Source organism: Natrix helvetica, assembly GCF_964273705.1.
Source record: "Natrix helvetica genome assembly, chromosome: 7".
Taxonomy (NCBI): Eukaryota; Metazoa; Chordata; class Lepidosauria; order Squamata; family Natricidae; genus Natrix; species Natrix helvetica.
Window position 1 is genome coordinate 20,460,510 of NC_138558.1, and position 26,246 is coordinate 20,486,755.

General features: G+C 42.4%; 1 protein-coding gene across 1 annotated transcript; it reads right to left on the minus strand.

Moving 5' to 3' along the window:
- Positions 1–1,617: 1,617 nt before the first annotated feature.
- Positions 1,618–26,246, minus strand: LOC309395722 (alcohol dehydrogenase 1). Its single transcript, XM_081960216.1, has 9 exons — positions 26,059–26,246; positions 24,632–24,733; positions 20,345–20,483; positions 17,251–17,338; positions 12,594–12,813; positions 9,760–10,023; positions 7,893–8,028; positions 6,268–6,406; positions 1,618–2,000 (listed from the first exon to the last, which is right to left on the minus strand). Exons 1-9 carry the CDS (start codon positions 26,074–26,076, stop codon positions 1,976–1,978), a joined length of 1,131 nt encoding a protein of 376 aa, XP_081816342.1. The 5' UTR covers positions 26,077–26,246; the 3' UTR covers positions 1,618–1,975.

Genomic DNA, 26,246 nt, shown 5'->3' on the forward strand with positions numbered 1-26,246 from the left:
CGACTGGGGAACAACGAGAACCTTCCTGCCTCTGCTGGATTTCACGCGCTCCTCGCGACTGCAATATGCAGTCGCGAGGAGCACACAAAGTCCAGCAGAGGCAGGAAGGTTCTCGTCATTCCCCAGTCGCTTTCGAGGACTGCAAAGCGCGAGCCGGCGGAGCACGCTCAGGAAGGCGGGGAATGGGATCACGTGTGCTGGAGGCTGAGGCAGCCTGAGCCTCCAGCACACGTGGTCCCATTCCCCGCCTTCCTGATGACGTCACCAGCCTCACCAGCCATAAACCTCACCGCACGTCACTGAGCTATACAGAAGACTTATAACCAATACCAATGGAAATTTCAAATTTAATAGCCTACTAGTGGAGTTGGTTTTGGGCTTCTTCTTCTTTTTGTAATTTATTACATACTGATGGTTAGAAATATATTTCAGAGAACTTATCTAACTAATAATTCTAATGTGTCTTCCATTCCTCTATGAACATTTAAAGTGGCTTCAGAGCATCTTATAAATCTACTATAAAATTGTTTTATCTTAACTCAGTTACACTGAATGTTTGGAAAACATACCTAAATCTTATAAATGAAGCCTTCATGTAGTTCTAGATATAGCTCAATTAGTTTATGCAAGCTCTGAACTGATTAAAGTTACTAAAAGAACTTGAATACAACAGTTGTTCTAATTAAATTCTCACAAAGCTAACTACTATAGCTAGCTGCTGCTGATCTTATTTATATATTTGCACATCTATCCATGTGTATGCATGCACAGTTTATCTACAGACAATTACAGGGAACAGAGTTGGAAGGGACCTTGTAGGTCATCTAGTCCAACCCCCTGCCCAAACAGGACTGCCATTTCTGACAAATGGCAGTCCAGCCTCTTCTTGAAAGCTTCCAGTGTTGAAGCTCCCACAATTTCTGAAGGCAACTTCTGTTCCATTGGTTGTCTGTTCCCACTGTCAGAAAATTTCTCCTTATTTCTAGGCTGAATCTGTCCTCAATCAGTTTTCATCCATTATTCTTTGTCTGGTGATCAGGTGCTTTGAAAGATAGCTGGAACCTCCTCCTCTCTGTGGCAGCCACTCAAATATTGGAAGACTGCCTGGTCCTTCTCTTCACAAGACTAGCCATGTCAAATACTTGCAACTGTTCTTCATATGTTTTAGCCTCCAATCCCCTATCCATTGGTTGCACTTTTCTGCACTCTTTCTAGAGTCTCAACATCTTATTTATAGTATCGTGATCAAAACTGAATTCAGTATTCTAGGTGTAGTTTTACTAAGGCTTTATAGAGTAGTATTACTATCTCACCTGATCTCGACTGTAACCCTTTGTTAATGCAATTTAGGATTGCATTGGCTTTTTTGACTGCTGCCGCACACTGTTATTTCATATTTAATTGATTGTCCACTAAGATCCCTCTCAGAGTTACTGCTATGAAGCCTGATTTCACCTAGTATAAGTGTAACACTTTACTTTTCTCTACATTGAATTTCATTTTCTTAGATAACAGATACTCTTAAGCATCTCAGGGCACTTTATTTGCAATTTAGGGGATCAAAATAATTAATTGAAATACAAGATGAACAGTGGATAAATAAATCTATACCCAATATATAATTCAAAATTTCTTTATTTGACAAAAGCCCCTACGTAACAAAGAAAAATTTAAAGATCTAAAACCAGCACTGATTTATTTAGAGGACAGAGAGATCCATGATTAGAAAATAAGACAGCAATATTTCTACACCTGGGGACAGTAATCTAGTTAGCCAAATAGGAATATATGTTTTAAATTTTGTACTCATAACACCTTTCCCCCCTAAAATGAGTTTCTTCCACATCCATTTGGTCCACGAAGATAAAGATGAAGGACAAAATAACAGCATATGTTGTTATTATAAAAACTGCATATAGGGTAAATCAGCAATTTAAGAAAATATTCTGTAATTGGTTTTCTTCCCCTCAGCAACTTAAAATGTTAAGACAGTCCGGATGCTGAAACAGAGAAATAAGATAAATATGAGTTTTGTTCTTAACATTAAAGAGTACCTACCACTAGTGTTTCATGATCTCCTGTGGTGATCCAACCTGTTCTAGACATGGTTTCATTTGTGTACTTAACCATACAGTCATTCTGGGAATGAGATGGGCAGATTCCTTAGGTTCCATGGAAATTTCTCCAGATATCTCCAAGTATTTTCTGTTTTTAGTAATTATCTTTTACCAGATTACACAATTTATTCACCTACGCTTTGTTCATCCTTCCTTGACAGATATTATTCATGGGGTTGGTGTTATCATTTCCTTCCCGAACATTTTTTTTAATGTCAAGATTAAATCTAAGATTCTATGTGCAAATCTCACTCCTGCATTTAAGGTGTGCCTAATTACCTAATTGTTTCCTTTTAACCACTTTCCACATAACTTCCTTTCTTGCAAAGGGAGAGATTGCTTAAACAAACTGTCAGCGCTGTGACCTTAATTAGTTAATTAGCATCTTCCAGCAAATGTCTATGGAGATTCTCAGTCATGCAGATCATGGTTGTCTCAAAAATGGTTTTTCCCCAAAAAGGCAACTGGATTAATGTCTTTTCTTTGAAGAAGAATACGTTTTCCTTCTCATCCAAGAAGCTCCACTTTTCTGATTGGATGGTGGTGGAGATGGAAGGATTAGTTCTGTCCTTCAAAACTACCCTATTTCTTGGACTATAAGACGCACCGGTGTATAAGACACACCAATATTTCGAAGAGGTAAATAAGAAAAAAAAGTGTTTGTCCTCCATGGCCTTCAGAAGCACTTTGCAGACTTCAGCAGGGCTGGGGGAAGGCAAAAATGCCCCAATTTTTGTGAAAAATGGGTGGAAAACAGGCCATTTTTTGCAAACAACAGAGGGGTTTTTGCCTTCCCCCAGCGCTACTGAAGCCTGCAGAGTGCTGCTAGTGACTGGGGGAAGACAAAAACACCCTTGTGTTTGCAAAAAACAGCCCGTTTTTCACCCTTTTTCCCCGCAAAAATGGAATGCGGGGGTTGGGCTTTGGGAGGCCAAAAATGGCTGCATTCGGTGTATAAGATGCACCAACATTTCCACACTCTTTTAGGGGGGAAGGTGCATCTTATGCTCTGAAATATACGTAATCCTTTCATCCCCCTCTCCCACCATCCAGTCAGAATTGATGAAGCTTCTTGGATGAGAAGTGAAACGTCTTCTTCTTCCACAAGGGAAAAACATAGTCCAGTTGCCTTTTGAAAGAGTACCTTTGAGACATCTTCCAGTAACATGCCCTGGTGTCAGAAACTGGCAAGACCCTAATTAATTTCACCCTAAAGTCTTTCTTTTGCCAAGGCATTCCTTTCAACATGTGAAGATTAGAGGGCAATTGAGACTAGACTTTCCCTTACTAAGCAATGTGATCTTAAAGTGCAACGTCACTTGACCACATCACTTAGTGATATCAAGCTCTGCAGTCGCCACTGCTGTCATTAAGCAAGATTTTCAGGTCATGAAGTGAGAGCCTCCTTGCAATTTCCTGCCAGCATCCAATAACAAAAGTCAGTGGGGAAGCTGGCAAGAAATTATAAGTGATCCCAGGTGGCTTTCAAACAGGTGGGCAGGCTGGTCAGTGTCTTTTGCAGGGTGTGGGAGGATACACAAGGTGCATGAGCAGTGAAATGTGAGCAGTGTTGGACAGCAGTGGCTGCTGGCAAGTGCAGGAGACTTACCAAAGCAACTTGCTCTCACTGCCAAAAGTGGGAGCTAGTTGTCCCCACCACCAATAGCAATTGCACTTAAGACTTATATACCACTTTACAGTGCATTACAGCCAGTGGTGGGTTGCAAGCGGTACGCCCCGATACTGGCGTACTGGAGCCAGCCTGGAACACCAGATACCATTCTGGTACAGTGCTCCACCCTCTCGCCTGAGCTCCTTACCTGTGTTTTAAGGCTTCTGCGCTTCCGTGCACGCGTATGGTGCATACAGCGCCTGTGCGACTCTCCGCAGAGCAGCTGGAGCATCGCAGAGGCACTAAGATGCATGCACGTGCTGCGTGCATCCATGAGGACAATGCCGGGCCCGTTCCAACCGTACCGGTTGGAACGGGATTTGAAACCCACCATTGATTACACCCCTCTCTAAGAGGTTTACAGAGCCAGCCTATTGCCCCCAACAATCTGGGTCCTCATTTTACCCACCTTGGAAGGATGGAAGGCTAAGTCAACCTTGAGCCTGGTGAGACTTGAACTGCCAAACTGCAGGCAGCTAGCAGTCAGCAGAAGTAGCCTGCAGTGCTGCACTCTAACCATTGTGCCACCGTGGCTCAAACCACAAGTTGGTTTGCTTAGGAGGTCTTGAAGGGCTTTAATTAGCTTGTGTGCTAAGCTGATTCTATGTGTTTGTAATTGCCTGTTGGTGGTTTCTAATTTCCTAATTTCCTTTCAAACCCTTTGCTATTTCCTCAAATGTCTCCCTAGTTATGCTCAAACCAAGGTGAGAAATCCAAAGGTTGGGGAAGTGGGGAAAGGAGGCTTTTATCCCTTTTGCTCAGCTTCTGGAATCCTCCCCTGCCATTGGCTGTTTGGGGTTGTGTCCTTCTGATGCTGCCTGTTCAGGGACAATTTCTTAATCAATCTTTTTCAAGATCTATTTACAATCAATACAATACAATAGCAGAGTTGGAAGGGACCTTGGAGGTCTTCTAATCCAACCCCCTGCCTAGGCAGGAAACCCTGTACTGTTTCAGACAAATGGCTATCCAACATCTTCTTAAAGACTTCTAGTGTTGGGGCATTCACAACCTCTGGAGGGAAGCTGTTCCACTGATTAATTGTTCTAACTGTCAGGAAATTTCTCCTCAGTTCTAAGTTGCTTATCTCCTTGATCAGTTTCCACCCATTGCTTCTTGTTCTACCCTCAGGTGCCTTGGAGAATAGTTTGACTCCCTCTTCTTTGCGGCAACCCCTGAGATATTGGAACACTGCTATCATGTCGCCCCTTGTCCTTCTTTTCATTAAACTAGACATGCCCAGTTCCTGCAAACGTTCTTCATATGTTTTAGTCTCCAGTCTCATAATCATCTTTGTTGCTCTTCTCTGCACTCTTTCTAGGCAACTGACAAGCCTGGGAAACAGGGTCTCTTGTCAGTTAATAGGAGTGCTGATTTACCACCATCTTATCATGTATTTAGGAGCCAAGGGTGCAGCACCACAAGGAAACAACAATTAATGACTTAACAGCAGACCATCAACACCCCAATGAACAACTAAACATCACACACAGCCAGGCACCATATAAATACAATATTTAGAACATCCCAGTGTATACATTTTAGAGAGAGAAGTTCCTCGAGAATGGGCCCCAGCACAAGCCTGAAATCTTGGAAGAATAAAACTCTGGTCCCAGTCACCAACTCAAATTGAATCATTCAGTCCTGGCTAGGGGTGACATGATAGCAGTGTTTCAATATACCCAAAGGATTTCCACAAAGAACAGGTGGTCAACCTATTCTCCAAAGCACCTGAAAGCAGGAAAAGAAGCAATGGATGGAAGCTAATCAAGGAGAGGAGCAACCTAGAACTAAGGAGAAATTTCCTGATAGTTAGAACAATTAATCAGTGGAATGACTTGTCTCCAGAAGTTGTGGGTGGTGTAACACTGGAGGTTTTTGAAAAGGGATTGGACAACCATTTGTCTGAAATAGTATAGGATCTCCTGCTCGAGCAGGAGTTGGACTAGAAGACCTCCAAGGCAGAGGTGGGTTCAAATCCTGGCGTTACGGTTTGCTTGTGCTCACACACACGCAGAAGCTTTTGCACTTGCACAGAAGCATCCGGGTGGCTGAGTGGAGCCTCCCGCCACCGCTATTACCGGTTCACTCGAACCGGGGACAACCCCACCTCTGCTCCAAGGTCCCTTCCAACTCTGTTATTCTCTCCTTGTTGTTTAGTATCCATCCTGCAGAAAGTATGAGTAATTGTAGATGACAGAGATAATGACCTGGAGGAAGAGCTGTTGGTAAGGAAACTGTCAGATAAAAGAAACTAGAGTCCAAGCCAGGAATGTAACACAGATAAATGTTTTAGGCAAGTGAATTCCTGGTTCACATGAAAATAAAAGGAAGGAAGCACGTTCGGACTTGCAAGATTCTGTCAGTATTCTCCTTCATACGTTGATGTTCTAATCTGGTCTAGCTTGAAGGGCTGATGGCAATAAATAGCAAATGCAGGATACAAAAAGAGAGAAAGAAACAGAAGAGCATTATTACCTTTTTCCTGACCGGAGCAGATCCAGCCCTTCATTGATTTTCTCGAAAGGCAATGTATGAGTGATCAATGGATCCAAAACGAATTTCTTCTGCATGAAATCTGAAACCAACTTGGGGACAGAATCTTTGCTTTTCCACCCTGGAAAAAAGATTGATCAGAATGCATTATTGAAAGAAGTCCAGTAAAAATCCTGAAAAGATGGATGAGAGTTTAATCTCTCTGCAGATTTATAAACTGATGCAAAACAAAATCCATCCCAAGTCACTTCTTCATAGGTTGTAGTTTTTGTTGTCATGGAAAGAGGCTTTTACTTTGGAAGGGAAGATACCGGTAGTAACCGGAGGGAGAAAATTAGAATAAAACTTTGCTTTACATTTCAGTAATGTGATTGGGCTTAGACAGAGGTGTTCAAACTTGGGAACTTTAAGACTTGTGGACTTCAACTCCCAAAATTCCCCAGCCAACATGGCTGGCTGGGTAATTCTGGGAGTTGAAGTCCACAAATCTTAAAGTTCCCAAGTTTGGACACTCCTGGGCTTAAGACATCACATCAAGTGAGAGACTGGCAACCCTTTACCGCCAGAAGCTGCACTGTGGCTAGAGTGATGATTCAAAGTAGGTGGAATACCTCATAAACTTAATTGGGGTCTAGGATTTTCTCCCCCACTGCTCTCCACCTTGGTAAGCCTTTCCTTAGTTTATTGTAATTACGTTAAGCCCTCTCAGAATTTATTCAATAGCTGTTTTAACTCCCTGTCTTATTGTATAACTTTTTTTTATGTGTTTCTAGTTTCTAAATGGCAGAAAACCTTTACTATTTATTATTTTTGTGGGCTTGAGGGGCTGAGACCATCATTTTTGGGGTCTGCTTGTAAATTGGCAAATGCCAATTAGTTTAAGCCATACCTTGCTTATTCAGCTCATATGCTAAACTATTTAAAAAAAACTTGAATCAGTAATGAGATGGATTATTTTAATAGCTTTGATATCTGACAATCTTTTGTTAGTTTTTGTATTGAGTGAACCAGTTCCATTTTGTTTCTGCTTTAATTTACTTTTTTTCCCCATCAAGTTTTTTATTTTACACTATTTATACATATCAATGCATGAATGGTGGGATATCTGGGTATCATACATTTCAATACAAATAGGCATAATATTATTACTCATAGTTATTACATTTGATTTTCATTATTTCATATTGTTTACACATAGCTTTTACTACCGCCCTTCAGTTTCTAAACCTCCCTCTTGTTCTTTCTCTCTCTGTGTTAACTCCCCCCAACCCATATCACTGTGATACTCAAAGACGTTTCTTTTCTATTTCACCTGTTTTATAATTCATATTTCCCTTACTTTGTGTTATCTTTTATGTGTCAGTCTGCTCACGATTGGAATTCAGTAACACCATAGTCCAAATAAATAAATATCTATAGTTCCCTGAATTTGAGTTTTTTTGTCTTCTTATTGTCTGGAAATATATCCACAGAAATCATTCATATTCCCGAATGCACAATGAAAATAACTAAGTCTTGAATTATCATGGGGGAATGTCCTCATATGATAAATTGTGCAATGGGAGATTTTTTTTTTTTACACTTGTCCTTCACACTTTTTACCGTACCTCCAAAGACACATCCTTTCCAGGTGCGGCCAGTGAAAAGCATCAGTGGATTAAAAGTGATCATAGATGCATTTGGGGGCACCCCCACAACGACGCTGGTCCCCAAATTCTGATGGCAGGAAGCGAAGGCAGACATCTGAGAGCAAACAAACAAACCAAAGACACACATTTTTATCTATTCATTCATATTTTTACATTTACATATTGTTCTTCAACATCCTCCACTTTTTATACAGGTTACAACTAAATGAAGGATAGAGAAATTACTTGTAGGCAATTACACTCTCGTTTACTTCCTTTTCATTTGTGGTACTTTACATGTGACAGCCAATTTGGTGTAGTGGACAAGGCTTTAGAAACCAGGAGAGTGTGAGTTCTAGTCCTGCCTTCAGCACAGAACCAGCTGGGTGACCTTGGGCCAGTCACTCTCTCTCACCCCTAGGAAGCAGGCAATGGCAAACCACTTCTGAAAAACTTGTCATGAAAACTGCAGGGAAGAGGCCAGGCAATCTCCAAGGATCAGATCAGTGGTGGATTGCAGGCGGTACGCCCCGGTACGGGCATACCGGAGCCTGCCCGGAGCACTGGATACCGTTCTGCTATGGTGCTCCGGAGGGCCCGCTCACCTGAGCGCCTTACTGTGTTTTAAAGCTTTTGGTGCTTTCGTGCATGCGCATGGCGCGTACAGTGCCTGTGTGATGCTCCGCCGAACAGCTGGAGCATCGTGGAGGCTTGCGGAAGCATCCTTTGCATCTACAATGCATGCGTGTGCCACGCATCCATGTGGGTGACGCCAGGCCTGTTCCAACCATACCAGTTGGAACGAGATTCAGAACCCACCACTGGATCAGACACAATTGATTCGAAGAAAAAGAATCTAAGCATAAGGACAGCCTTTTATAGCGCACCTAAAAGATGCCATGGTTGATGCTTCCCAGAAGAGAGGCACTTTTACGGAGAAGGTGCTGACTGAATGAGCCTTCTAAGAACACCTGAGATGCTATTGGAGTTATTGGTGTGAACAATCCTTTCCCCTCAAACTACTTCTGCTGTATTGGGGAAGTAATTGTTCTAGAGTAGAGGTGTCAAACTCAAGGCACGGGGCCAGATCCGGCCTGCAGGGTTCTTAGATCTGGCCCACAGGGCTGCCCTGGAAACAGCCCACGGTGCCTCTGCCAGTGAAAACAGAGCTTGGGAAACAGGCTTCCAAGCTCTATTTTTGCTAGCAGAAGGTTGTAGGAGGCCATCACACCCGAAAACGGAGCTCGGGAGCCTGTTTTTGCTGGCACAGTGCTTGAGCCACAACAAGCACCTCCAACATGTGTGACGTTGAGCTGGCCATGTCTACTCCAGCTCCCAAGGCCAAACACAACCCTGTTGCAGCCCTCAATAAAATTGAGTTTGACACCCCTGATTTAGAGCCATACTGGTTGCTTTGGCCAGGTTCTGGCTGGAACACATACACAATGTTAGTTGTAGGATGGCAGAACTAACAATGGTTTGTCGCTATATGTGGTTGGAATATATAGCAGCGATATACCTTATTGAATTTTGACAGTGTGTTCCTTCAGATAATTCAAGGTAATACATATGATTGTCCCCCATAACCTTCAATCTAACATGAACTTTACAATATCCTTTGATAATTTATTGGGATTGGCCAAGTTCATTCACTTGATCTTGTAATCACCATGCAACATTAGGAAAGAATGGTCTACCACAATTTACAAAAAGCATTACACATATGAGGCTTTACATTGCTACACCCAAACTCTGTCATAAGATGTTTCACACCCAACATGACTACATAATGGGCTATTTTACTTCTATGTTATTGGAATTATTTGTTTTTACAATTTTCACCTACCATGGTTTCAATACGTCCAATCACTTCAAAAGAATAGTCTACTCCTTCACCCCCAGTCAAGTCGAAGAGCACTTCATTGACGGGCTTCTTGAAATCCAGGGGGTTGATACATTCAGTGGCTCCCATTTCTTTAGCCTTAGCAAATTTATCCTTGTTGATGTCAACTCCAATGATTCGGGAAGCTCCAGCAGCTTTACAGCCCATGACCACCGAGAGACCAACTCCACCCAAGCCAAAAACCGCACAGACAGTGCCAGGCTCTACCTAGAAAATCATACGGTCAATACACATTGAACAGTTTTTTAAAACAATGATCTTAACCGGACTTACAAAAGTAGAAAAAAATACGAATGCAAAATACAAAAAAGGAAAATAAATACAATAGAAATATAATAGAAAACTTCAGCTTGGTTTGGGTTTCAAAAGTTATCTATGCAGGACAAATTACCCTGACGTGGGAAAAGATCTTAAGCACTTTATTGTATTCAACTAACAATAGGGATGTGTTGGATCAGTGGCTAAGACGCTGAGCTTGTCGATCAGAAAGGTTGGCGGTTTGGCGGTTCGAATCCCTAGCACCACGTAACGGAGTGAGCTCCTGTTACTTGTCCCAGCTTCTGCCAACCTAGCAGCTTGAAAACATGTAAAAATGCAAGTAGAAAAATAGGGACCACCTTTGGGGGGAAGGTAACAGCGTTCTGTGAGTCTTCGGCATTAAGTCATGCCAGCCACATGACCACGGAGATGTCTTCGGACAGCGCTGGCTCTTCGGCTTTGAAATGGACATGAGCACCGCCCCCTAGAGTCAGGAACGACTAGCACATGTGTACGAGGGGAACCTTTACCTTTACCTAACAACTGAAAACAGGATTTGTCTGAGGTTTATTTTTAAATTACTTGGTTCATTCTCTTAGATGAAAGTTGCCCAGATAACATCATCTACAGAGCTGTAGCTTATCTAATATGGGCCTTCTATTATAAAAGATTCAATATTTTTGAAATTTTAAGTCAGGAGTTTGGGCATTCCACATCTGTTCCATCTGCCATTTGTTTCCAAAGCGCTTTAAATCCAATCTGCAATTGTCTTACTTTCTCCTCTCTATCCATGAAATCCACATTAATCTAGGATAGTGTTCATCTTGCATGGCTTCTGGTCTCAGTACATCCTAATACATAATACAAAATACCCCAATATTTTAGGCATCTGTTAAAGATAGCTTTTAAGGCTAAGGCTTTCACTGCTGAGCTAAGTTCCATTAATATGTCTTTTATTTTTTAGCCTATGTGTAGTTAAACTAATTTACTTATTTATTTATTACATTTTTATATTGGCCATCTTCCGTCTAAAGCAAGGTTGTCAAACTCAAGCACCTGTAGGCTGGATCCAGCCCACGGGGTGCTTAGATCTGGCCCACGGGGCCACTTTGGAAACAGCAGAGGACCAACCTGCGGTGCCTCCGCCAGTGGGAACGGAGGTCAGGAGGGCTGTGTGCGGCCCTTGCCAGCTTTGTTTTTGCTGGCAGAGGATTGCAAGAGGCCATTGCAGCCAGAATGGAGCTTGGAAGGGCCATGCCCAATCCTTGTGAGCTCTATTTTCGTTGACAGAGGGTTACAGGAAGCTGTCACAGCCGGAAACAGAGCTTGAGAGCCCGTTTTGGCTGGCAGAGCAGTTGGACCACCATAGGCGCCCCGACACGAGTGGCGTTGAGCTAGCCACACCCGCCCTGGCCTGCCGAGGTCAAACACAGACCTGATTTAGCCCTCAATGAAATTGAGTTCGTCACCCCTGCTCTAAAATGACCCTTGGCGGCTTACAGCCAGGTTATAATAATGTTTTACAGATAATTGCTTTAAATGCATTGGCAATCACATAATGAAAAGCTGTCTAAAATATGTTAAGGCTAGCTAAAGTGGCAGCATTCAAACCTGACTGCCCAGGAGGTATGTTTTGTTATCTTTGCTATAGGTGCAGTTTTTGGATTCCACTGATGAGTGTGTTAGCATAAACAGGTTTCTTCTATATGACTCCCCCCCCTTTCCCCCCCCCCTGCTTTTAACAGGTTTTTCAACAGGTTTTTCCAATGGCAGCAAAAATCAACTAGCCTCAAGCCCTTGGAAGCTTCCGTGTTTGATATTTGAGACACAGAACCTCTCTATAGATAAAATGGTTTTCCTTTGGACAAAATTCCTCTCAATCCTAGCTTTATGAGTTCTTGGTACAAGTGGACCTCAAAGAGAATTTCAAAGGGGAGCACAACATGTGTGCTGAGAGGCCAAAATCCTAGCTAACCAGGCTAAATGCTGTTGACCTTGGACTACCTGGAAGCGTTATAGCAAATATCATTGATTCTTGGTAATTTAACACAGAACAAAGAATGCTGGGTGACGAGCAGGACAAAGGCACCCTGAATCTAATCCCCAAAATAAGTGGCAGGCAGATATGGTGTCCACTGAAACACACATAATTGTAGCTGGATTTAAATAAAGTATACTGTATGTTCTTGAAAGCAATGCTGTAGGACAGGGGTATGAAACTCAAGGCCCGGGGGCTGGATCCAGCCCACGGGGTGCTTAGATCTGGTCTGCAGGGCTGCCCTGGAAACAGCGAAGACTGGCCTGCAGTGCTTCTGCCAGTGAAAACGGAGTTTTCGGCCCTCTTTTGCATGCGGCCCTCCCGAGCTCTGTTTCACTGGCCGAGTGCTCGGGTCACCACAGGTACCCCCAACATGAATGACGTGCTGGCCACACACACCCCTGGCTCCCCCCAAGGTAAAACACAACCCTGATGCGGCCCTCAATGAAATCGAGTTTGACATCCCTGCTCTAGGACGTACCTTAGCTGTCTGTATGGCTGCCCCATAACCAGTCGAAAACCCACAGCCAATCAAGCAAACTTTTTCCACAGGGGCCGAAGGATCAATTTTGACCACTGAATTCTCATGCACCACAGTGTATTCAGTGAAGGTGCTGGTGCTAATGAAATGATGGAGACTCTTTCCTTTGCACGTGAATCGGCTGGTGCCATCTGGCATTAAGCCACTGCCTGAATTAAGGCTGTAAAAAAACACAGACACACACACACATACACAGAGAAAAGGTTATAGTTGACAAAGAGGGACTTTGCTAAGATTGAAGGTCAAAGTCTGCCAGCAATTAAATGTTCTTTGCATTTCGCATTTGGGGGTTTCTAAGTGCACGTTGATGAGGGAGGGAGAGCATGAGTGGCTCTGCAGCATGCTAGGCTAAAACCAGATTAAATAATTTGTGGTCTAGTGCAGGGGTCTCCAAACTTTAAGACTTGTGGACTTCAGCTCCCAGAATTCTTCAACCAATTGGCTGAGGAATTCTGGGAGTTGAAGTTCACACGTCTTAAAGTTGCCAAGGCTGGAGACCCCTGGTCTAGTATAATGTGAGAAAGGAACCAAACTGCAGCCATAGTATGTGGTGTAATTTAGGCCTTGGGGCTGAGCCACAAGTTGCACATTACAGAATATACATTTTGATAATCTGGGTCTAAGGTAAAACTCATCCAGATCATCAGCAGGGAGAAAATTAAACCCCTTTCTCCTTTGCTGAATCTGCCAGTAAACTGTCCTTTTTTATTGGAAAAATAATATTTGGATACAGCATAACGAGGACAATGTTTTTCTAATTCAAATGTAAACTTCAGGGAAAGTTTTCTAATTGCCTCTGTCAGGGGTGAGTTGCTCCTAGTTCGGCCTGGATCGGGCGAACCAGTAGTACCGGCAGCGGGAGCCTCTGCCCACCTGCCCGGATGCTTCTGCACATGTGCAGAAGCATCGTGGCAAATGTGCGTGCGCGCACACACAAGCAAACCGGTAGTAAAAAAAATGGTAACCTACCACTGGCCTCTGCCCAGACTTCACAACCATATTTTCACATGCACACCCGTCGAAATAGAGTTCTAGTTGGATCAAAGGTGCTTTTTAAAAAGGCAACTGGACTATATTGTTATTTTATTTCTCTTTTCCCTTCAGATGTTTCACTTCTCATCCAAGAAGCTTCATCAGTTCATCTGGGCAATTGGCTGTGGGGGGAGGTACTCCCTAAGTACTCTCTCAGAGAGAGTGATAACAACCAGGGGACTGCAAGAAATATAATCCTTTCAGTACCACTCCCCCCAACATCCTGTCAAAATTAATCCTTTCATATCCCTCCCATCCAGCCAGAACTGATGAAGTTTCTTGGATGAGAAGCAAAACGTCTTCCTCAAACGTTTTCCATTACTTGTACACTATTACAATTGCTCATGTGGTTCCCAAACAGTAAAAGGGATTGATTTCCAAAAAATCGTTGAAACATTTTAATCCGTTTTCCAGAAAACGACTAAAGTACAGTCCATCTGGATTTCAGAGTCAGGGCAGCAAATGAGAAACTTCTATGTCATCTTTGTCTCCCAGTGTGTGGGATACACAGGGTATCCTCCTGTGAGAAGTCTAAGTAGAATCAGCTTGGAGGAAACATTTCTGAAGATACTCTAAGCACATTGGTATTTACAGGTTAAATCCATGTACTTGGATATCTATTGGAAACCACTGCAGTGCCCGCAATATAAGTGCCATTCTTCTTAACTGGCTCAAACTACGGACTCTGTACCAGCTGTAGTTTCTAGGTTTCTCTTCAAATATGGCCTCAATGCACTGTCATAATCCAATCTGGATTTAATGAAGGTCTGAGTAACTGGGTTATAATGCATCTTGCCTCATCCCACCTGGATCCTTATAGCTTCTAGAAATTAGAGGCTTCACAGACTCTTCGGTTTTGTTCCAAGTATAAGCTAGATATAAGCTAGATAAGTGGCACAGTGGTTAGAATATAGTACTGCAGGCTACTTCTGCTGACTGCCTGCTGACTGCGATTTGGCAGCTTGAATCTCACCAGGCTCAAGGTTGACTCAGCCTTCCATCCTTCTGAGGTGGGTATAATGAGGAGCCAGATTGTTGGGGGAAATATGCTGACTCTGTAAACCGCTTAGAGAGGGCTGTAAAGCACTGTGAAGCAATATATAACTCTAAGTGCTATTGCTATACACTGCTTGTTGATGATGTTTTATATTGAACCAAAGGATGAGCGGCTTCATATAGACCCATGAGGGCGAACCTATGGCATGCATGACACGGGTGGCACACATCTGCCAGCACATGAGGCGTCAGCTCTAGTGCGCATGCATGTGCTGGCTAGCTGATTTTCAGCCTTCCGAAGCGCCAGGGAAGGCCGGATTGTTTCCGAACTTCCAGCAGGCCCGTTGGGCCCATTTTTCACCCTCCCCAGGCTCCGCAGGCTTTCCTGGAGCCTGGGGAGGGCGAAAATGGCCTGGGGGTGGGGGTGGGAGTATGCGCATGTGGGGGGGGGGGCTTTGCATTATGGGTGCCGGCACGCGTGTGTGCTGTTGCACGCATGCACTCGCATTTTTGGCACCCAACAACAAAAAGGTTAGCCATCACTGATATAGACTTTATACAGCATGGGACAGAATACCAATTTAGGTAATACGTCTAATAAAAGAGGTAGGAAGCTTACCTGTTCATCCCACTTCTTTACTGAATTCTATTCAGAAAGAAATGAAAACAGTACAAATACAATATTCCCAATTCCCAATCCTTAGAGACACCCCAGTAGGCATGGACTACTCTAATCTTTGCTAGCGGTTTGGAACTGGGACTGAACTGGGAAGGATGGAAGGCTGAGTCAACCTTGAGCCTGGTGAGATTTGAACTGCCAAATTACAGGCAGCCGGCAGTCAGCAGAAGTAACCTGCAGTACTGCACTCTAACCACTGCACCACCGTGGCTCTTAGTTTACCTCTAAGTAAAATTTCTGAAGCTGCCGGTTAATCATGGCATATGATTAGAACTCCACCTTAATATTAAGATTAATACAGCACTGAAACCCTGGAGGGCAGATATCAGAGAAGGGGACACTCCCATTTTTGTCCAGCTAAGTTTCATGATACAGTAGATACCAGATTTTGTATACTAAATGCGGAGAGATGCTATTCAATGTTGAGAGTGGCTGGGCCTACAGAATGGTAGGGGGAAGAATGCTGCTTTTTAGTGGGGAAGCCAAGTTCAGAGCTCAAAAATTTTAGCCAGCTGGTATTCTTCAGCCTCTCCTCGGGAGATTAATTCTCCAGGACTCTAAGCGAATTTAGAGGAAAGTTATGCAACAGATCAGAGTTATGAAAGTTAGCAAACGAGTTCTTGCTTGTGGAGACTTTGCAACACTCTTTAATCTGTTGCCTGTTGTACATCATGCTGTTGTTGAAAAGCTTAATTTATATGTACAGTATGTTCATTGCTTCTATTTCCTTTTGTATATTCAGAGTATGGGTTGGAAAAGAGACAAAAGAAAGACAATTTGGGTAACATTCTAGAACAATTTGAGGATTGCCCTGGACTTATTCAGAAGCCACAGTTGATTTGTTGTCGTTGAAAGTCACAAGTCCTCCCTTAAATCTGTCATGTAGTATTAAAAGCAATTGAACTATCATATTAATCTTGTTCAAAGTTCAATCAGAGGTATATGAAAAATGTATCCATGTAACAACAATTAAATCCAGACTTAGATTAGACCAGTAATGGTTTCCTCTTACCTTTGCTACCGGTTCGGAAATGGGAATTCACACACAGCGCTTCTGCGCATGCACAGAACCTTCTGTGCATGCATAGAGCATCTGTGATAGTGTCTGGGTGGGTGGACGAAGCCTCCCGCCACCGCAATCAGTTCGCCTGAATGACACCTCTGGATTAGACCCACCACTGATGCCTGATGTAAATGAGTAATTAATAACTAAAGCTCCACTGATTATGATGCATCTTTCCAATACATTTCCTCGGGAGTCAAGCCAAAGTCAAAATATTGATTCCATTTAAAGTTATTCTGAACTGTCATTTCAATCCAGGGGTGGGTTCCTGCCAGTTCTAACCTCTTCTACAGAAGAGGTTCCACAAATCTACAGTGCCGTTTAGAACCGGTTCCAGCTCCCTCCCCCCGCCCGTTCGCACATCATCAAGATGAAGAGCGAGAGGAGGAATTCTGGGAGTTGAAGTCCACAAGTCTTAAAGCTGTCAAGTTTGAACACCCCTGGGGTTTTTTTTCTAAAGGGTTAGGGGTGCAAGGGTCTTGTAATTTGACAGCTTTAAGCCTTGCGTGCTTCAAATGCCAGAGTTTCTGAGCCAACATTTTGGTTGGTAAGCAAGAGCGTTGTTAAGTGAGTTTCACCACATTTTACAAGTTGGCCACTCCCACCCGATCACATGACTGCCAAGCCACTCCCACTCAGTCACATGGCTGGCAAGCCACTCCCACCCGGTCACATGGCTGGCAAGCCAATCCCACAAAGCAGGCCACACCTACAGAAGAGGTTCTAAAAAAATTTGAAACCCACCACTGTTTCAGTCATAATAAAAAAGAATATATTAAAATATTGGTTTTGATAGAGAAAGAAAAAGAGAAGAAATTGAAGCTCACTCATTTGAAGCACACAAGTTGCCTTTGGAACTCTCACAAGCTCTGCATTTTCCACACTGTGGAACAAAAAGTGGAATGACTTTATCTCCTAGAAACAAAAGCAAATAGTTAGAGTTATTATGATTCAAGCCCATTGCAAACAAGCTCAGAGCTATGTAAATGAAACAAAATACTCCTGAATGGTAGCCGTGTTTTCAGTTGATTTGGGATCCATGTACAAAATACTTTGAAAATAAAATATTTGATTTTGATTGTCTATATTCTGTGGTTACACTTTTATGCATTTTTAAGTACAGATATATACAGTATGTCCTCTAGTTAGAGATGAATATCAAGCATCAGGAGACAAATTAAATCCTCATTTATTTTACAAGCAGGATTAGCACAATAAAAACTTTAAGATCCCATATCTTATATTCAGATCCACTGATTTTTAAATTCAAATGAAGTTTCTATCATTCCTGGAACTAAGAGGCCTGATTCAGATTTAAATTAGAAAATGTCTTATATTTAGGACCTTCCATATGTTGATCCCAAGGATATACTTGTTTTGAATCAAGCTCACTTGCGAATGACTTCATAAAACATTCGTGTAATTTTTCTTGACAATAGCACAGAATAGTTTGTCATTGTCTTGGTCCAGTATATTTCCCCCCAAGTTTAGCCTAGAGCTGTGGCATTCCTTAAAAAGGTAAAGATTCCACTCGCACATATGTGCCAGTCCTTCCTGACTCTAGGGGGCGGAGCTCATCTCTGATTCAAAGCCGAAGAGACAGCACTGTCCAAGGATGTCTCCATGGTTATGTGGCGGGCATAACTAAATGCCGAAGGCAGACAGAACGCTGTTACCTTCCCACCAAAGGTGATCCGTATTTTTCTACTTGCATTTTTACATGCGTTCGAACTGCTAGCTTGGCAGAAGATAGGACAAGTAACGGGAGCTCACTCCATTACGCAGCACTAAGGATTCAAACCGCTGAACTGCCAACCTTCTGATCGACAAGCTCAGCATCCTAGCCACTGAGCCGCCACATTCCTTACGGCATTATAAACCAGATTACTTTCTAAATTTATTACAGACACAGTCCTTTCATGTTGTGTTAGTCCTTGCATTGCTTCAGGCTCCGTAAGTACAGGTAGTCCTTGACTTAAAACCATTCATTTAATGACCGTTTGAAATTACGATGACACTGAAAAAATGGGATTTATGGCCATTTTTCATACTTAATGACCATTGCAGCATCTCGGTGGTCACATACGGTAATCAATATTTGGACACTTGACAACTGGTTCATATTTTATGAGGGTTGCAGTATCCTGGGGTCATTCGATCCCCTTTTGTGAGCTTCTGACAAGCAAAATCTAATAAAATGAAGCACTATCTAATAAAATGAAATTCAATGGTGAAAAGAGTAAGGTTCTACATTTAGGCAACAAAAACGGAATGCACAAGTACAGTATAGGTGGTATCTCGCTCAGTAGTAGTAACTGTGAAAGGGATCTTGGAGTCCAAGTGGACAACCATTTAAATATGAGCCAGCAGTGTGCAGCAGCTACCAAAAAACCCAACACAATCCTAGGCTGCATCAACAGAGGGATAGAATCAAGATCACGTGAAGTGTTAATACCACTTTATAATGCCTTGGTAAGGCCACACTTGGAATACTGCATTCAGTTCTGGTCACCACGATGTAGAAAAGATGTGGAGACTCTAGAAAGAGTGCAGAGAAGAGCAACAAAGATGATTATGAGACTGGAGACTAAAACATATGAAGAACGGTTGCAGGAACTGGGTATGTTTAGCTTAAGAGAAAGAAGGACTAGGGGAGACATGATAGCAGTGTTCCAATATCTCAGGGGTTGCCACAAAGAAGATGGAGTCAAACTATTCTCCAAGGCACCTGAGGGTAGAACAAGAAGCAATGGGTGGAAACTAATCAAGGAGAGAAGCAACTTAGAACTGAGGAGAAATTTCCTGACAGTTAGAACAATTAATCAGTGGAACAGCTTGCCTCCAGAAGTTGTGAATGCCCCAACACTGGAAGTCTTTAAGAAGATGTTGGATAGCTATTTGTCTGAAACGGTAAAGGGTTTCCTGCCTAGGCAGGGGGTTGGACTAGAAGACCTCCAAGGTCCCTTCCAACTCTACTATTGTATTGTATTGTATTGTAAAATCAATAAGGAAGTCAGATTTACTTAACTTCACAACTGCAGTAACTCACCTGACAACTGTGGCAAGAAAGGTCATAAAATGAAGCAAAATTCACTTGACAATTGTCACATTTAGCATCACAAATTTTGGACTCAATGGGGGCCATAAGTTAAGAACCACCTGTGCAGCATGCTGCAAATCCTGTCGATCAAGGAATTATGGCTGACCAGGTTCAGGAAAAGATCTTTCTCTGCCATGGCTTCACTGTTTGGAAGGTCTTGCGCCCCCCTCCCCCCATGTGAAATCTGCTCCCCCCACCCCTGACCTTTTATAAAAGCCTTAAGACCTGACTCTGCCAGTTGGCCTGGGGCCACAATGGAGAAGTATCACGCTTGTGGTGGTTTATGGACCAGTAGCAGATCCCCCCTCCCCCTCCATATCTGTTCCCTCCCCTCCATCTTTTAATCATAATTTGTATTTTTATTGTATGTGTGTATGTGTGGGCATAGTTTTACAGTTTTTATTGTTATAAGCTGTCCAGAATCACCTCATGGCGAGATGGGTGGTAAATAAATGGAAGAAATAAATAAGAATAAACATAGACTGGAGTTAAAAACTAGATTGCAAGGCAATAACTACCACCAAATAGAAATCAAACGAAAGGAATGCCCAGTCAATGCAAATGCAGCTTATTTGATATATAGACTGTAAGGAAAGCTCATCATATTTCCACTTTAGGGCAAAACATTTATGAAGTTGTTTTCTCATAAAAGAGATTTATATAATAATTCTGGCTACTATATTAATTTTTCAGAACATGGAACTAGCAGAACAGGGTGTTCTACTAAGAAGACAGTGAGAACATGCCAGGTGTGAGGTCTGGGCCAGATTTTAGTGTCCTTGTGTAACTCTTCCCTTCTTGGGCCCCAATTTTTCTCATACCCGGTTTCACACAAGTTACTCCTTCTCCAACACTCTCCACAACCCCAGCGGCTTCATGGCCCAGCACCATTGGCAAAGGCATCGCAAAAGCGCCACTGATCACGTGATCATCGGAACGGCAGATCCCTGTGGCCAAAATCTACAAAACAAAACACAAAACAAAAAGCCATGAATTCAAGTTTCTAGATCAGGGATGTCAAACTAGATTTCTCCGAGGGCCGGCTCAGCATTGTAGATCTCCTCCAGGGGCCGGGGCACGTGAGGCCTCCAGTGCCCTGTTTTTGGTCTGGACGGCCTCCTGTAGCACCCTGTCAGCCAAAACAGCATGTGGGGGGGTCAATGTTCCCTCTAATTTTTTTTCAATGTGAGCAGAAAAGTATAGTGTTTGAGCGGCACATTTTCATGCCTGAGTACCTGAATTTTTTTCACAAATGTCACCTAAGACAACAACGAAATCAGTATTATTTGAAACTCAAAATTATGTTTCTTCAAGGTACCCGCTTAATTAAAAGTGTTATATAATATCAGTATCACTTAACAACGCTCCTGCTTAGCAACCAAAATGTTGGCTCAGAAACTCTGGCATTTGAAGCACCCAAGTCTTAAAGCTGTCAAGTTACAAGATCCTTGCACCCCTAACCCTTTAGAAAAAAAACCCAGGGGTCTTCAAACCTGACAGCTTTAAGACTTGTGGACTTCAACTCCCAGAATTCCTCCTCCAGTCATGTTGCAGCGATGTCATCTGCATGGATCTGCTCCATCTTTAGTTTCTTCATCGTGGGCAGGGCTACCGCTGAAGATGCCGACGAGCCCCCGCCGCCACCAGAATAACTGCTGCCACCTCCTCCTCTTCCAACAGCACCACCACATTTGCTGCCCGGCGCTGCGGCTGTGGTGAAGCCATGTCTAGTATGTGACGATACCTCCCGCCTACCAGACATCTGGAAACCAGCCCTCATCAACAAACGAACCCCACCCACCACCCAGATCGTTACAACACAAAAGAACAACGGACACACAGCCAGCACCTCGCCCACACAGGATGATATGAAACAGCCGACCAATCTACAAACATCAACTCCATCTACCAATCAGGATGCAACTACACACCCAATCAACCCACTTACAGCAACAAAGACAGCACTCCACACCCAGAAAACCCATGGTTTTCTGTAATGAGCTGAAGGACAGAAAGGGGAAGTAGTGAGCTCCCTCCCATATTTGGGTATACCAGGGGTTGTAACACAAATACACACACACACATATGTATGTATGTATGTATGTATGTATGTATGTATATGTATATGTATATGCATATATATGTGTGTATATATACATATGCATGTATGTGTGTATGTGTATGTGTATGTTTATATGTATGTGTGTATGTGTGTATGTGTGTGTGTGTGTGTGTGTGTGTGTGTGTATATCACCGTGAAAGACTGAAATTGGTGAATGTCGACATTCACCGGTGAATGTTGGTGAATGTCGACATTCAACGGTGAATGTCGACACATACCAATTTCGGTCTTTCACGGTGACATATATAACGAGTCAGCGTAACGCTTTACTTTTGCTTTTCAATTCGCGGTCCTGGAAACTACTCGTTCTAACCGCGCAGGATCACAGGTTTTATTTTTTAAAAAGCCCGCGAATAGAAGACGCTTAAAAGGAAGCGAGGAGCTGAGGTATTAGGGTAAGGGTATTAGGGTAAGGGTGTCGAGAGGATAAGGACATACACCAAGCGTCTATGTGAATGTCGACATTCACCGGTGAATGTCGACATTCACCACATTTCGGACTTTCATTCACCGGTGAATGTCGACATTCACCGGTGAATGTCGACATTCACCAGATTTCGGACTTTCACAGTAACACACACACACACACACACACACACACACACACACACACACACATATATATATATATATATATATATATATATATATATATGTTGTATTTGTGCTGATAAAATAAAGGGAGACTAGTATAGATCCATTTCGAGCTATATAGCTCTCATCAGCTAGCCATACCCTTACTGGGATTCGAACCTGGGCTGTATTATGCACTAGGCAAAAGTCTTAGCCACTATGCCACAGGCTTCTCCTCCTTTATCAGCTGAGCCAGGGAAATAAGTATGTGTTTGTGTTACAAACCCCTGGTATGACCTAATATGGGAGGGAGCTCACTCCTCCCTCTTTCTGTCCTTTCGGCTCATCACAGAAAACCATCCAGGCAGAAACCCATATTTTTATTTTTAATGTTGCCTTTTTATATTTGTGTTGTATTTGTGCTGATAAAATAAAGGGAGACTAGTATAGATCCATTTCGAGCTATATAGCTCTCATCAGCTAGCCATACCCTTACTGGGATTCGAACCTGGGCTGTATTATGCACTAGGCAAGAGTCTTAGCCACTATGCCACAGGCTTCTCCTCCTTTATCAGCTGAGCCAGGGAAATAAGTATGTGTTTGTGTTACAACCCCTGGTATGACCTAATATGGGAGGGAGCTCACTCCTCCCTCTTTCTGTCCTTTCGGCTCATCACAGAAAACCATCCAGGCAGAAACCCATATTTTTATTTTTAATGTTGCCTTTTTATATTTGTGTTGTATTTGTGCTGATAAAATAAAGGGAGACTAGTATAGATCCATTTCGAGCTATATAGCTCTCATCAGCTAGCCATACCCTTACTGGGATTCGAACCTGGGCTGTATTATGCACTAGGCAAGAGTCTTAGCCACTATGCCACAGGCTTCTCCTCCTTTATCAGCTGAGCCAGGGAAATAAGTATGTGTTTGTGTTACAACCCCTGGTATGACCTAATATGGGAGGGAGCTCACTCCTCCCTCTTTCTGTCCTTTCGGCTCATCCCAGAAAACCATCCAGGCAGAAACCCATATTTTTATTTTTAATGTTGCCTTTTTATATTTGTGTTGTATTTGTGCTGATAAAATAAAGGGAGACTAGTATAGATCCATTTCGAGCTATATAGCTCTCATCAGCTAGCCATACCCTTACTGGGATTCGAACCTGGGCTGTATTATGCACTAGGCAAGAGTCTTAGCCACTATGCCACAGGCTTCTCCTCCTTTATCAGCTGAGCCAGGGAAATAAGTATGTGTTTGTGTTACAACCCCTGGTATGACCTAATATGGGAGGGAGCTCACTCCTCCCTCTTTCTGTCCTTTCGGCTCATCACAGAAAACCATCCAGGCAGAAACCCATATTTTTATTTTTAATGTTGCCTTTTTATATTTGTGTTGTATTTGTGCTGATAAAATAAAGGGAGACTAGTATAGATCCATTTCGAGCTATATAGCTCTCATCAGCTAGCCATACCCTTACTGGGATTTGAACCTGGGCTGTATTATGCACTAGGCAAGAGTCTTAGCCACTATGCCACAGGCTTCTCCTCCTTTATCAGCTGAGCCAGGGAAATAAGTATGTGTTTGTGTTACAACCCCTGGTATGACCTAATATGGGAGGGAGCTCACTCCTCCCTCTTTCTGTCCTTTCGGCTCATCACAGAAAACCATCCAGGCAGAAAACCATATTTTTATTTTTAATGTTGCCTTTTTATATTTGTGTTGTATTTGTGCTGATAAAATAAAGGGAGACTAGTATAGATCCATTTCGAGCTATATAGCTCTCATCAGCTAGCCATACCCTTACTGGGATTTGAACCTGGGCTGTATTATGCACTAGGCAAGAGTCTTAGCCACTATGCCACAGGCTTCTCCTCCTTTATCAGCTGAGCCAGGGAAATAAGTATGTGTTTGTGTTACAACCCCTGGTATGACCTAATATGGGAGGGAGCTCACTCCTCCCTCTTTCTGTCCTTTCGGCTCATCACAGAAAACCATCCAGGCAGAAACCCATATTTTTATTTTTAATGTTGCCTTTTTATATTTGTGTTGTATTTGTGCTGATAAAATAAAGGGAGACTAGTATAGATCCATTTCGAGCTATTTAGCTCTCATCAGCTAGCCATACCCTTACTGGGATTTGAACCTGGGCTGTATTATGCACTAGGCAAGAGTCTTAGCCACTATGCCGAATGGTGGATGGTTTTCTGTGATGAGCCGAAAGGACAGAAAGAGGGAGGAGTGAGCTCCCTCCCATATTAGGTCATACCAGGGGTTGTAACACAACACACACACACACACACACACACACACACACACACACACATATATATATATATATATATAATGTTGTATTTGTGCTGATAAATAATTGTGAGGCTAGCATCCATACAGTAGTGCTATTCTTTTGGTTTACCTTAATGCGGACTTCATGTGCTTTTGGAGGTGCTACTTCAATCTCCTCAATGCTCAGAGGTTTCTTCAGCTCCCAAGCAATAGCTGCTTTGCACTTTATTACCTGTAAAAAATATACCAAGAGGCATGAAAGGAATGGCACTGTATCATTTGACCAAGCTTTTGGATTTCCATCATTGCATTAATCACTGATATCAGAATTACAACTGCCTACCCCTTATAATTTCTAGCCAAAATGGCCATTAAGATAAATTAATATGCAAGCTTTGCCAGTTGTCATCCTATTTGTTAGACTAGAAGCCCACTTCTAAATTTAACTTGTATTTATCCATTCTTGATATACAGTCTTTTTTTGCTTGGTATTTATACTTTTATACTATATAGTTCAATTAAAATTACTATAGATTTCATTTTCATTTGAGCATTTGTAATTGTTTAAACATGCTGCTTTAAAAGGTGTGTGTGTGTGTGTGTGTGTGTGTGTGTGTGTGTGTCTTCAATTCCTTGATTCGTGGTGAATACATGGTCAAGTCCCTGCAGTTTTCTTGGCAAAGTTTTTCAGAAATGGTTTGCCATTGCCTTCTTCCTAGGGCTGAGAGTGACTGTCTGGCCCACAATCACCTAGATGGTTTTGTGCCTAAGGTAGGACAAGACTTCATGTTCTCCTGATTTCTAGCCTGATGCCTTAAGTACTACACATAAATGGCTCTCAAAAGGCCCTATGAGATTATTTTAATAAATCGCTTCTCAGTTTATGCATTTAGCAAGTCTCAGCATACAATCATTTCTCCCTATGCACTGATGGAAAAACACTGCAAAAATATTTTGCAGCTGTATATAACCAGTAGCTCTACAATAATTAGACTTTTAAAACACGAATTACAGGAAACAAAAGTTAGCATTCCGAGGTGGATTCTTTTCAGCACAAATCCATTAGGTAAAGTTTACCACTGCAATAAAATCATTGCAAATGTTAGCTGGATCACTGCCTATTATTTTTGAACTTTCACCATGAAAAGGTTTGGCTTTATTAGAACAAAACCCAAATGCTAAATGTTAAATTCTTCTTGCAAACAAACTTTTTATTGCAGTACTGCATTGAATTTAAATTTCACAATTCAGCAAGCTTTTTCTATCTCTTGCAATATGCAAAACACATACGTATTTCTTTTCCAATGATCACATTTTACATTCAGTTAGCTCTTTTTCAGAATTCCATTTCAATCTATCATTTTGATTTTGATACAAAAGTTACAATTAGGTGTCCGCGGATACATTATGTGTTTATTTTCACGTATTTTATAAACCACATATATAATTGCAGTTGAAGAGACCACCACAGCTAACAGAATACAGTACAATAAATAAAATGGTGTCTTTCACCCTAATGAAAAACTGTGAAGGAATCAACACAAACTTCTTACTTACTTTGCCAGCGGTACTCATGATTCTTTTTCTCAAATTTTGTAGTTGCAGCTGTTCTCTGCCTTCTGGCTGTAAAAGATCAAGAATGAGCACCGGGAGGGTTGGAGAACTTGCTTTTCATTTATATTGTAAGCTTCAGCTGCATAGAGGGTGTAGCTTTTCAATCAAGCTCACTAGTTCCCAAGGTCCAC

Coding starts and splice junctions, on each gene's coding strand:
- LOC309395722 (XM_081960216.1), bottom strand. Junction 17,339..20,344: donor AGTAACTTGTGTGAAACCGG/GTATGAGAAAAA, acceptor TTTTGTTTCTAG/GAGATAAAGTCATTCCACTT. Junction 6,407..7,892: donor GAAAGGATGTGTCTTTGGAG/GTACGGTAAAAA, acceptor TCTTTTTTCCAG/GGTGGAAAAGCAAAGATTCT.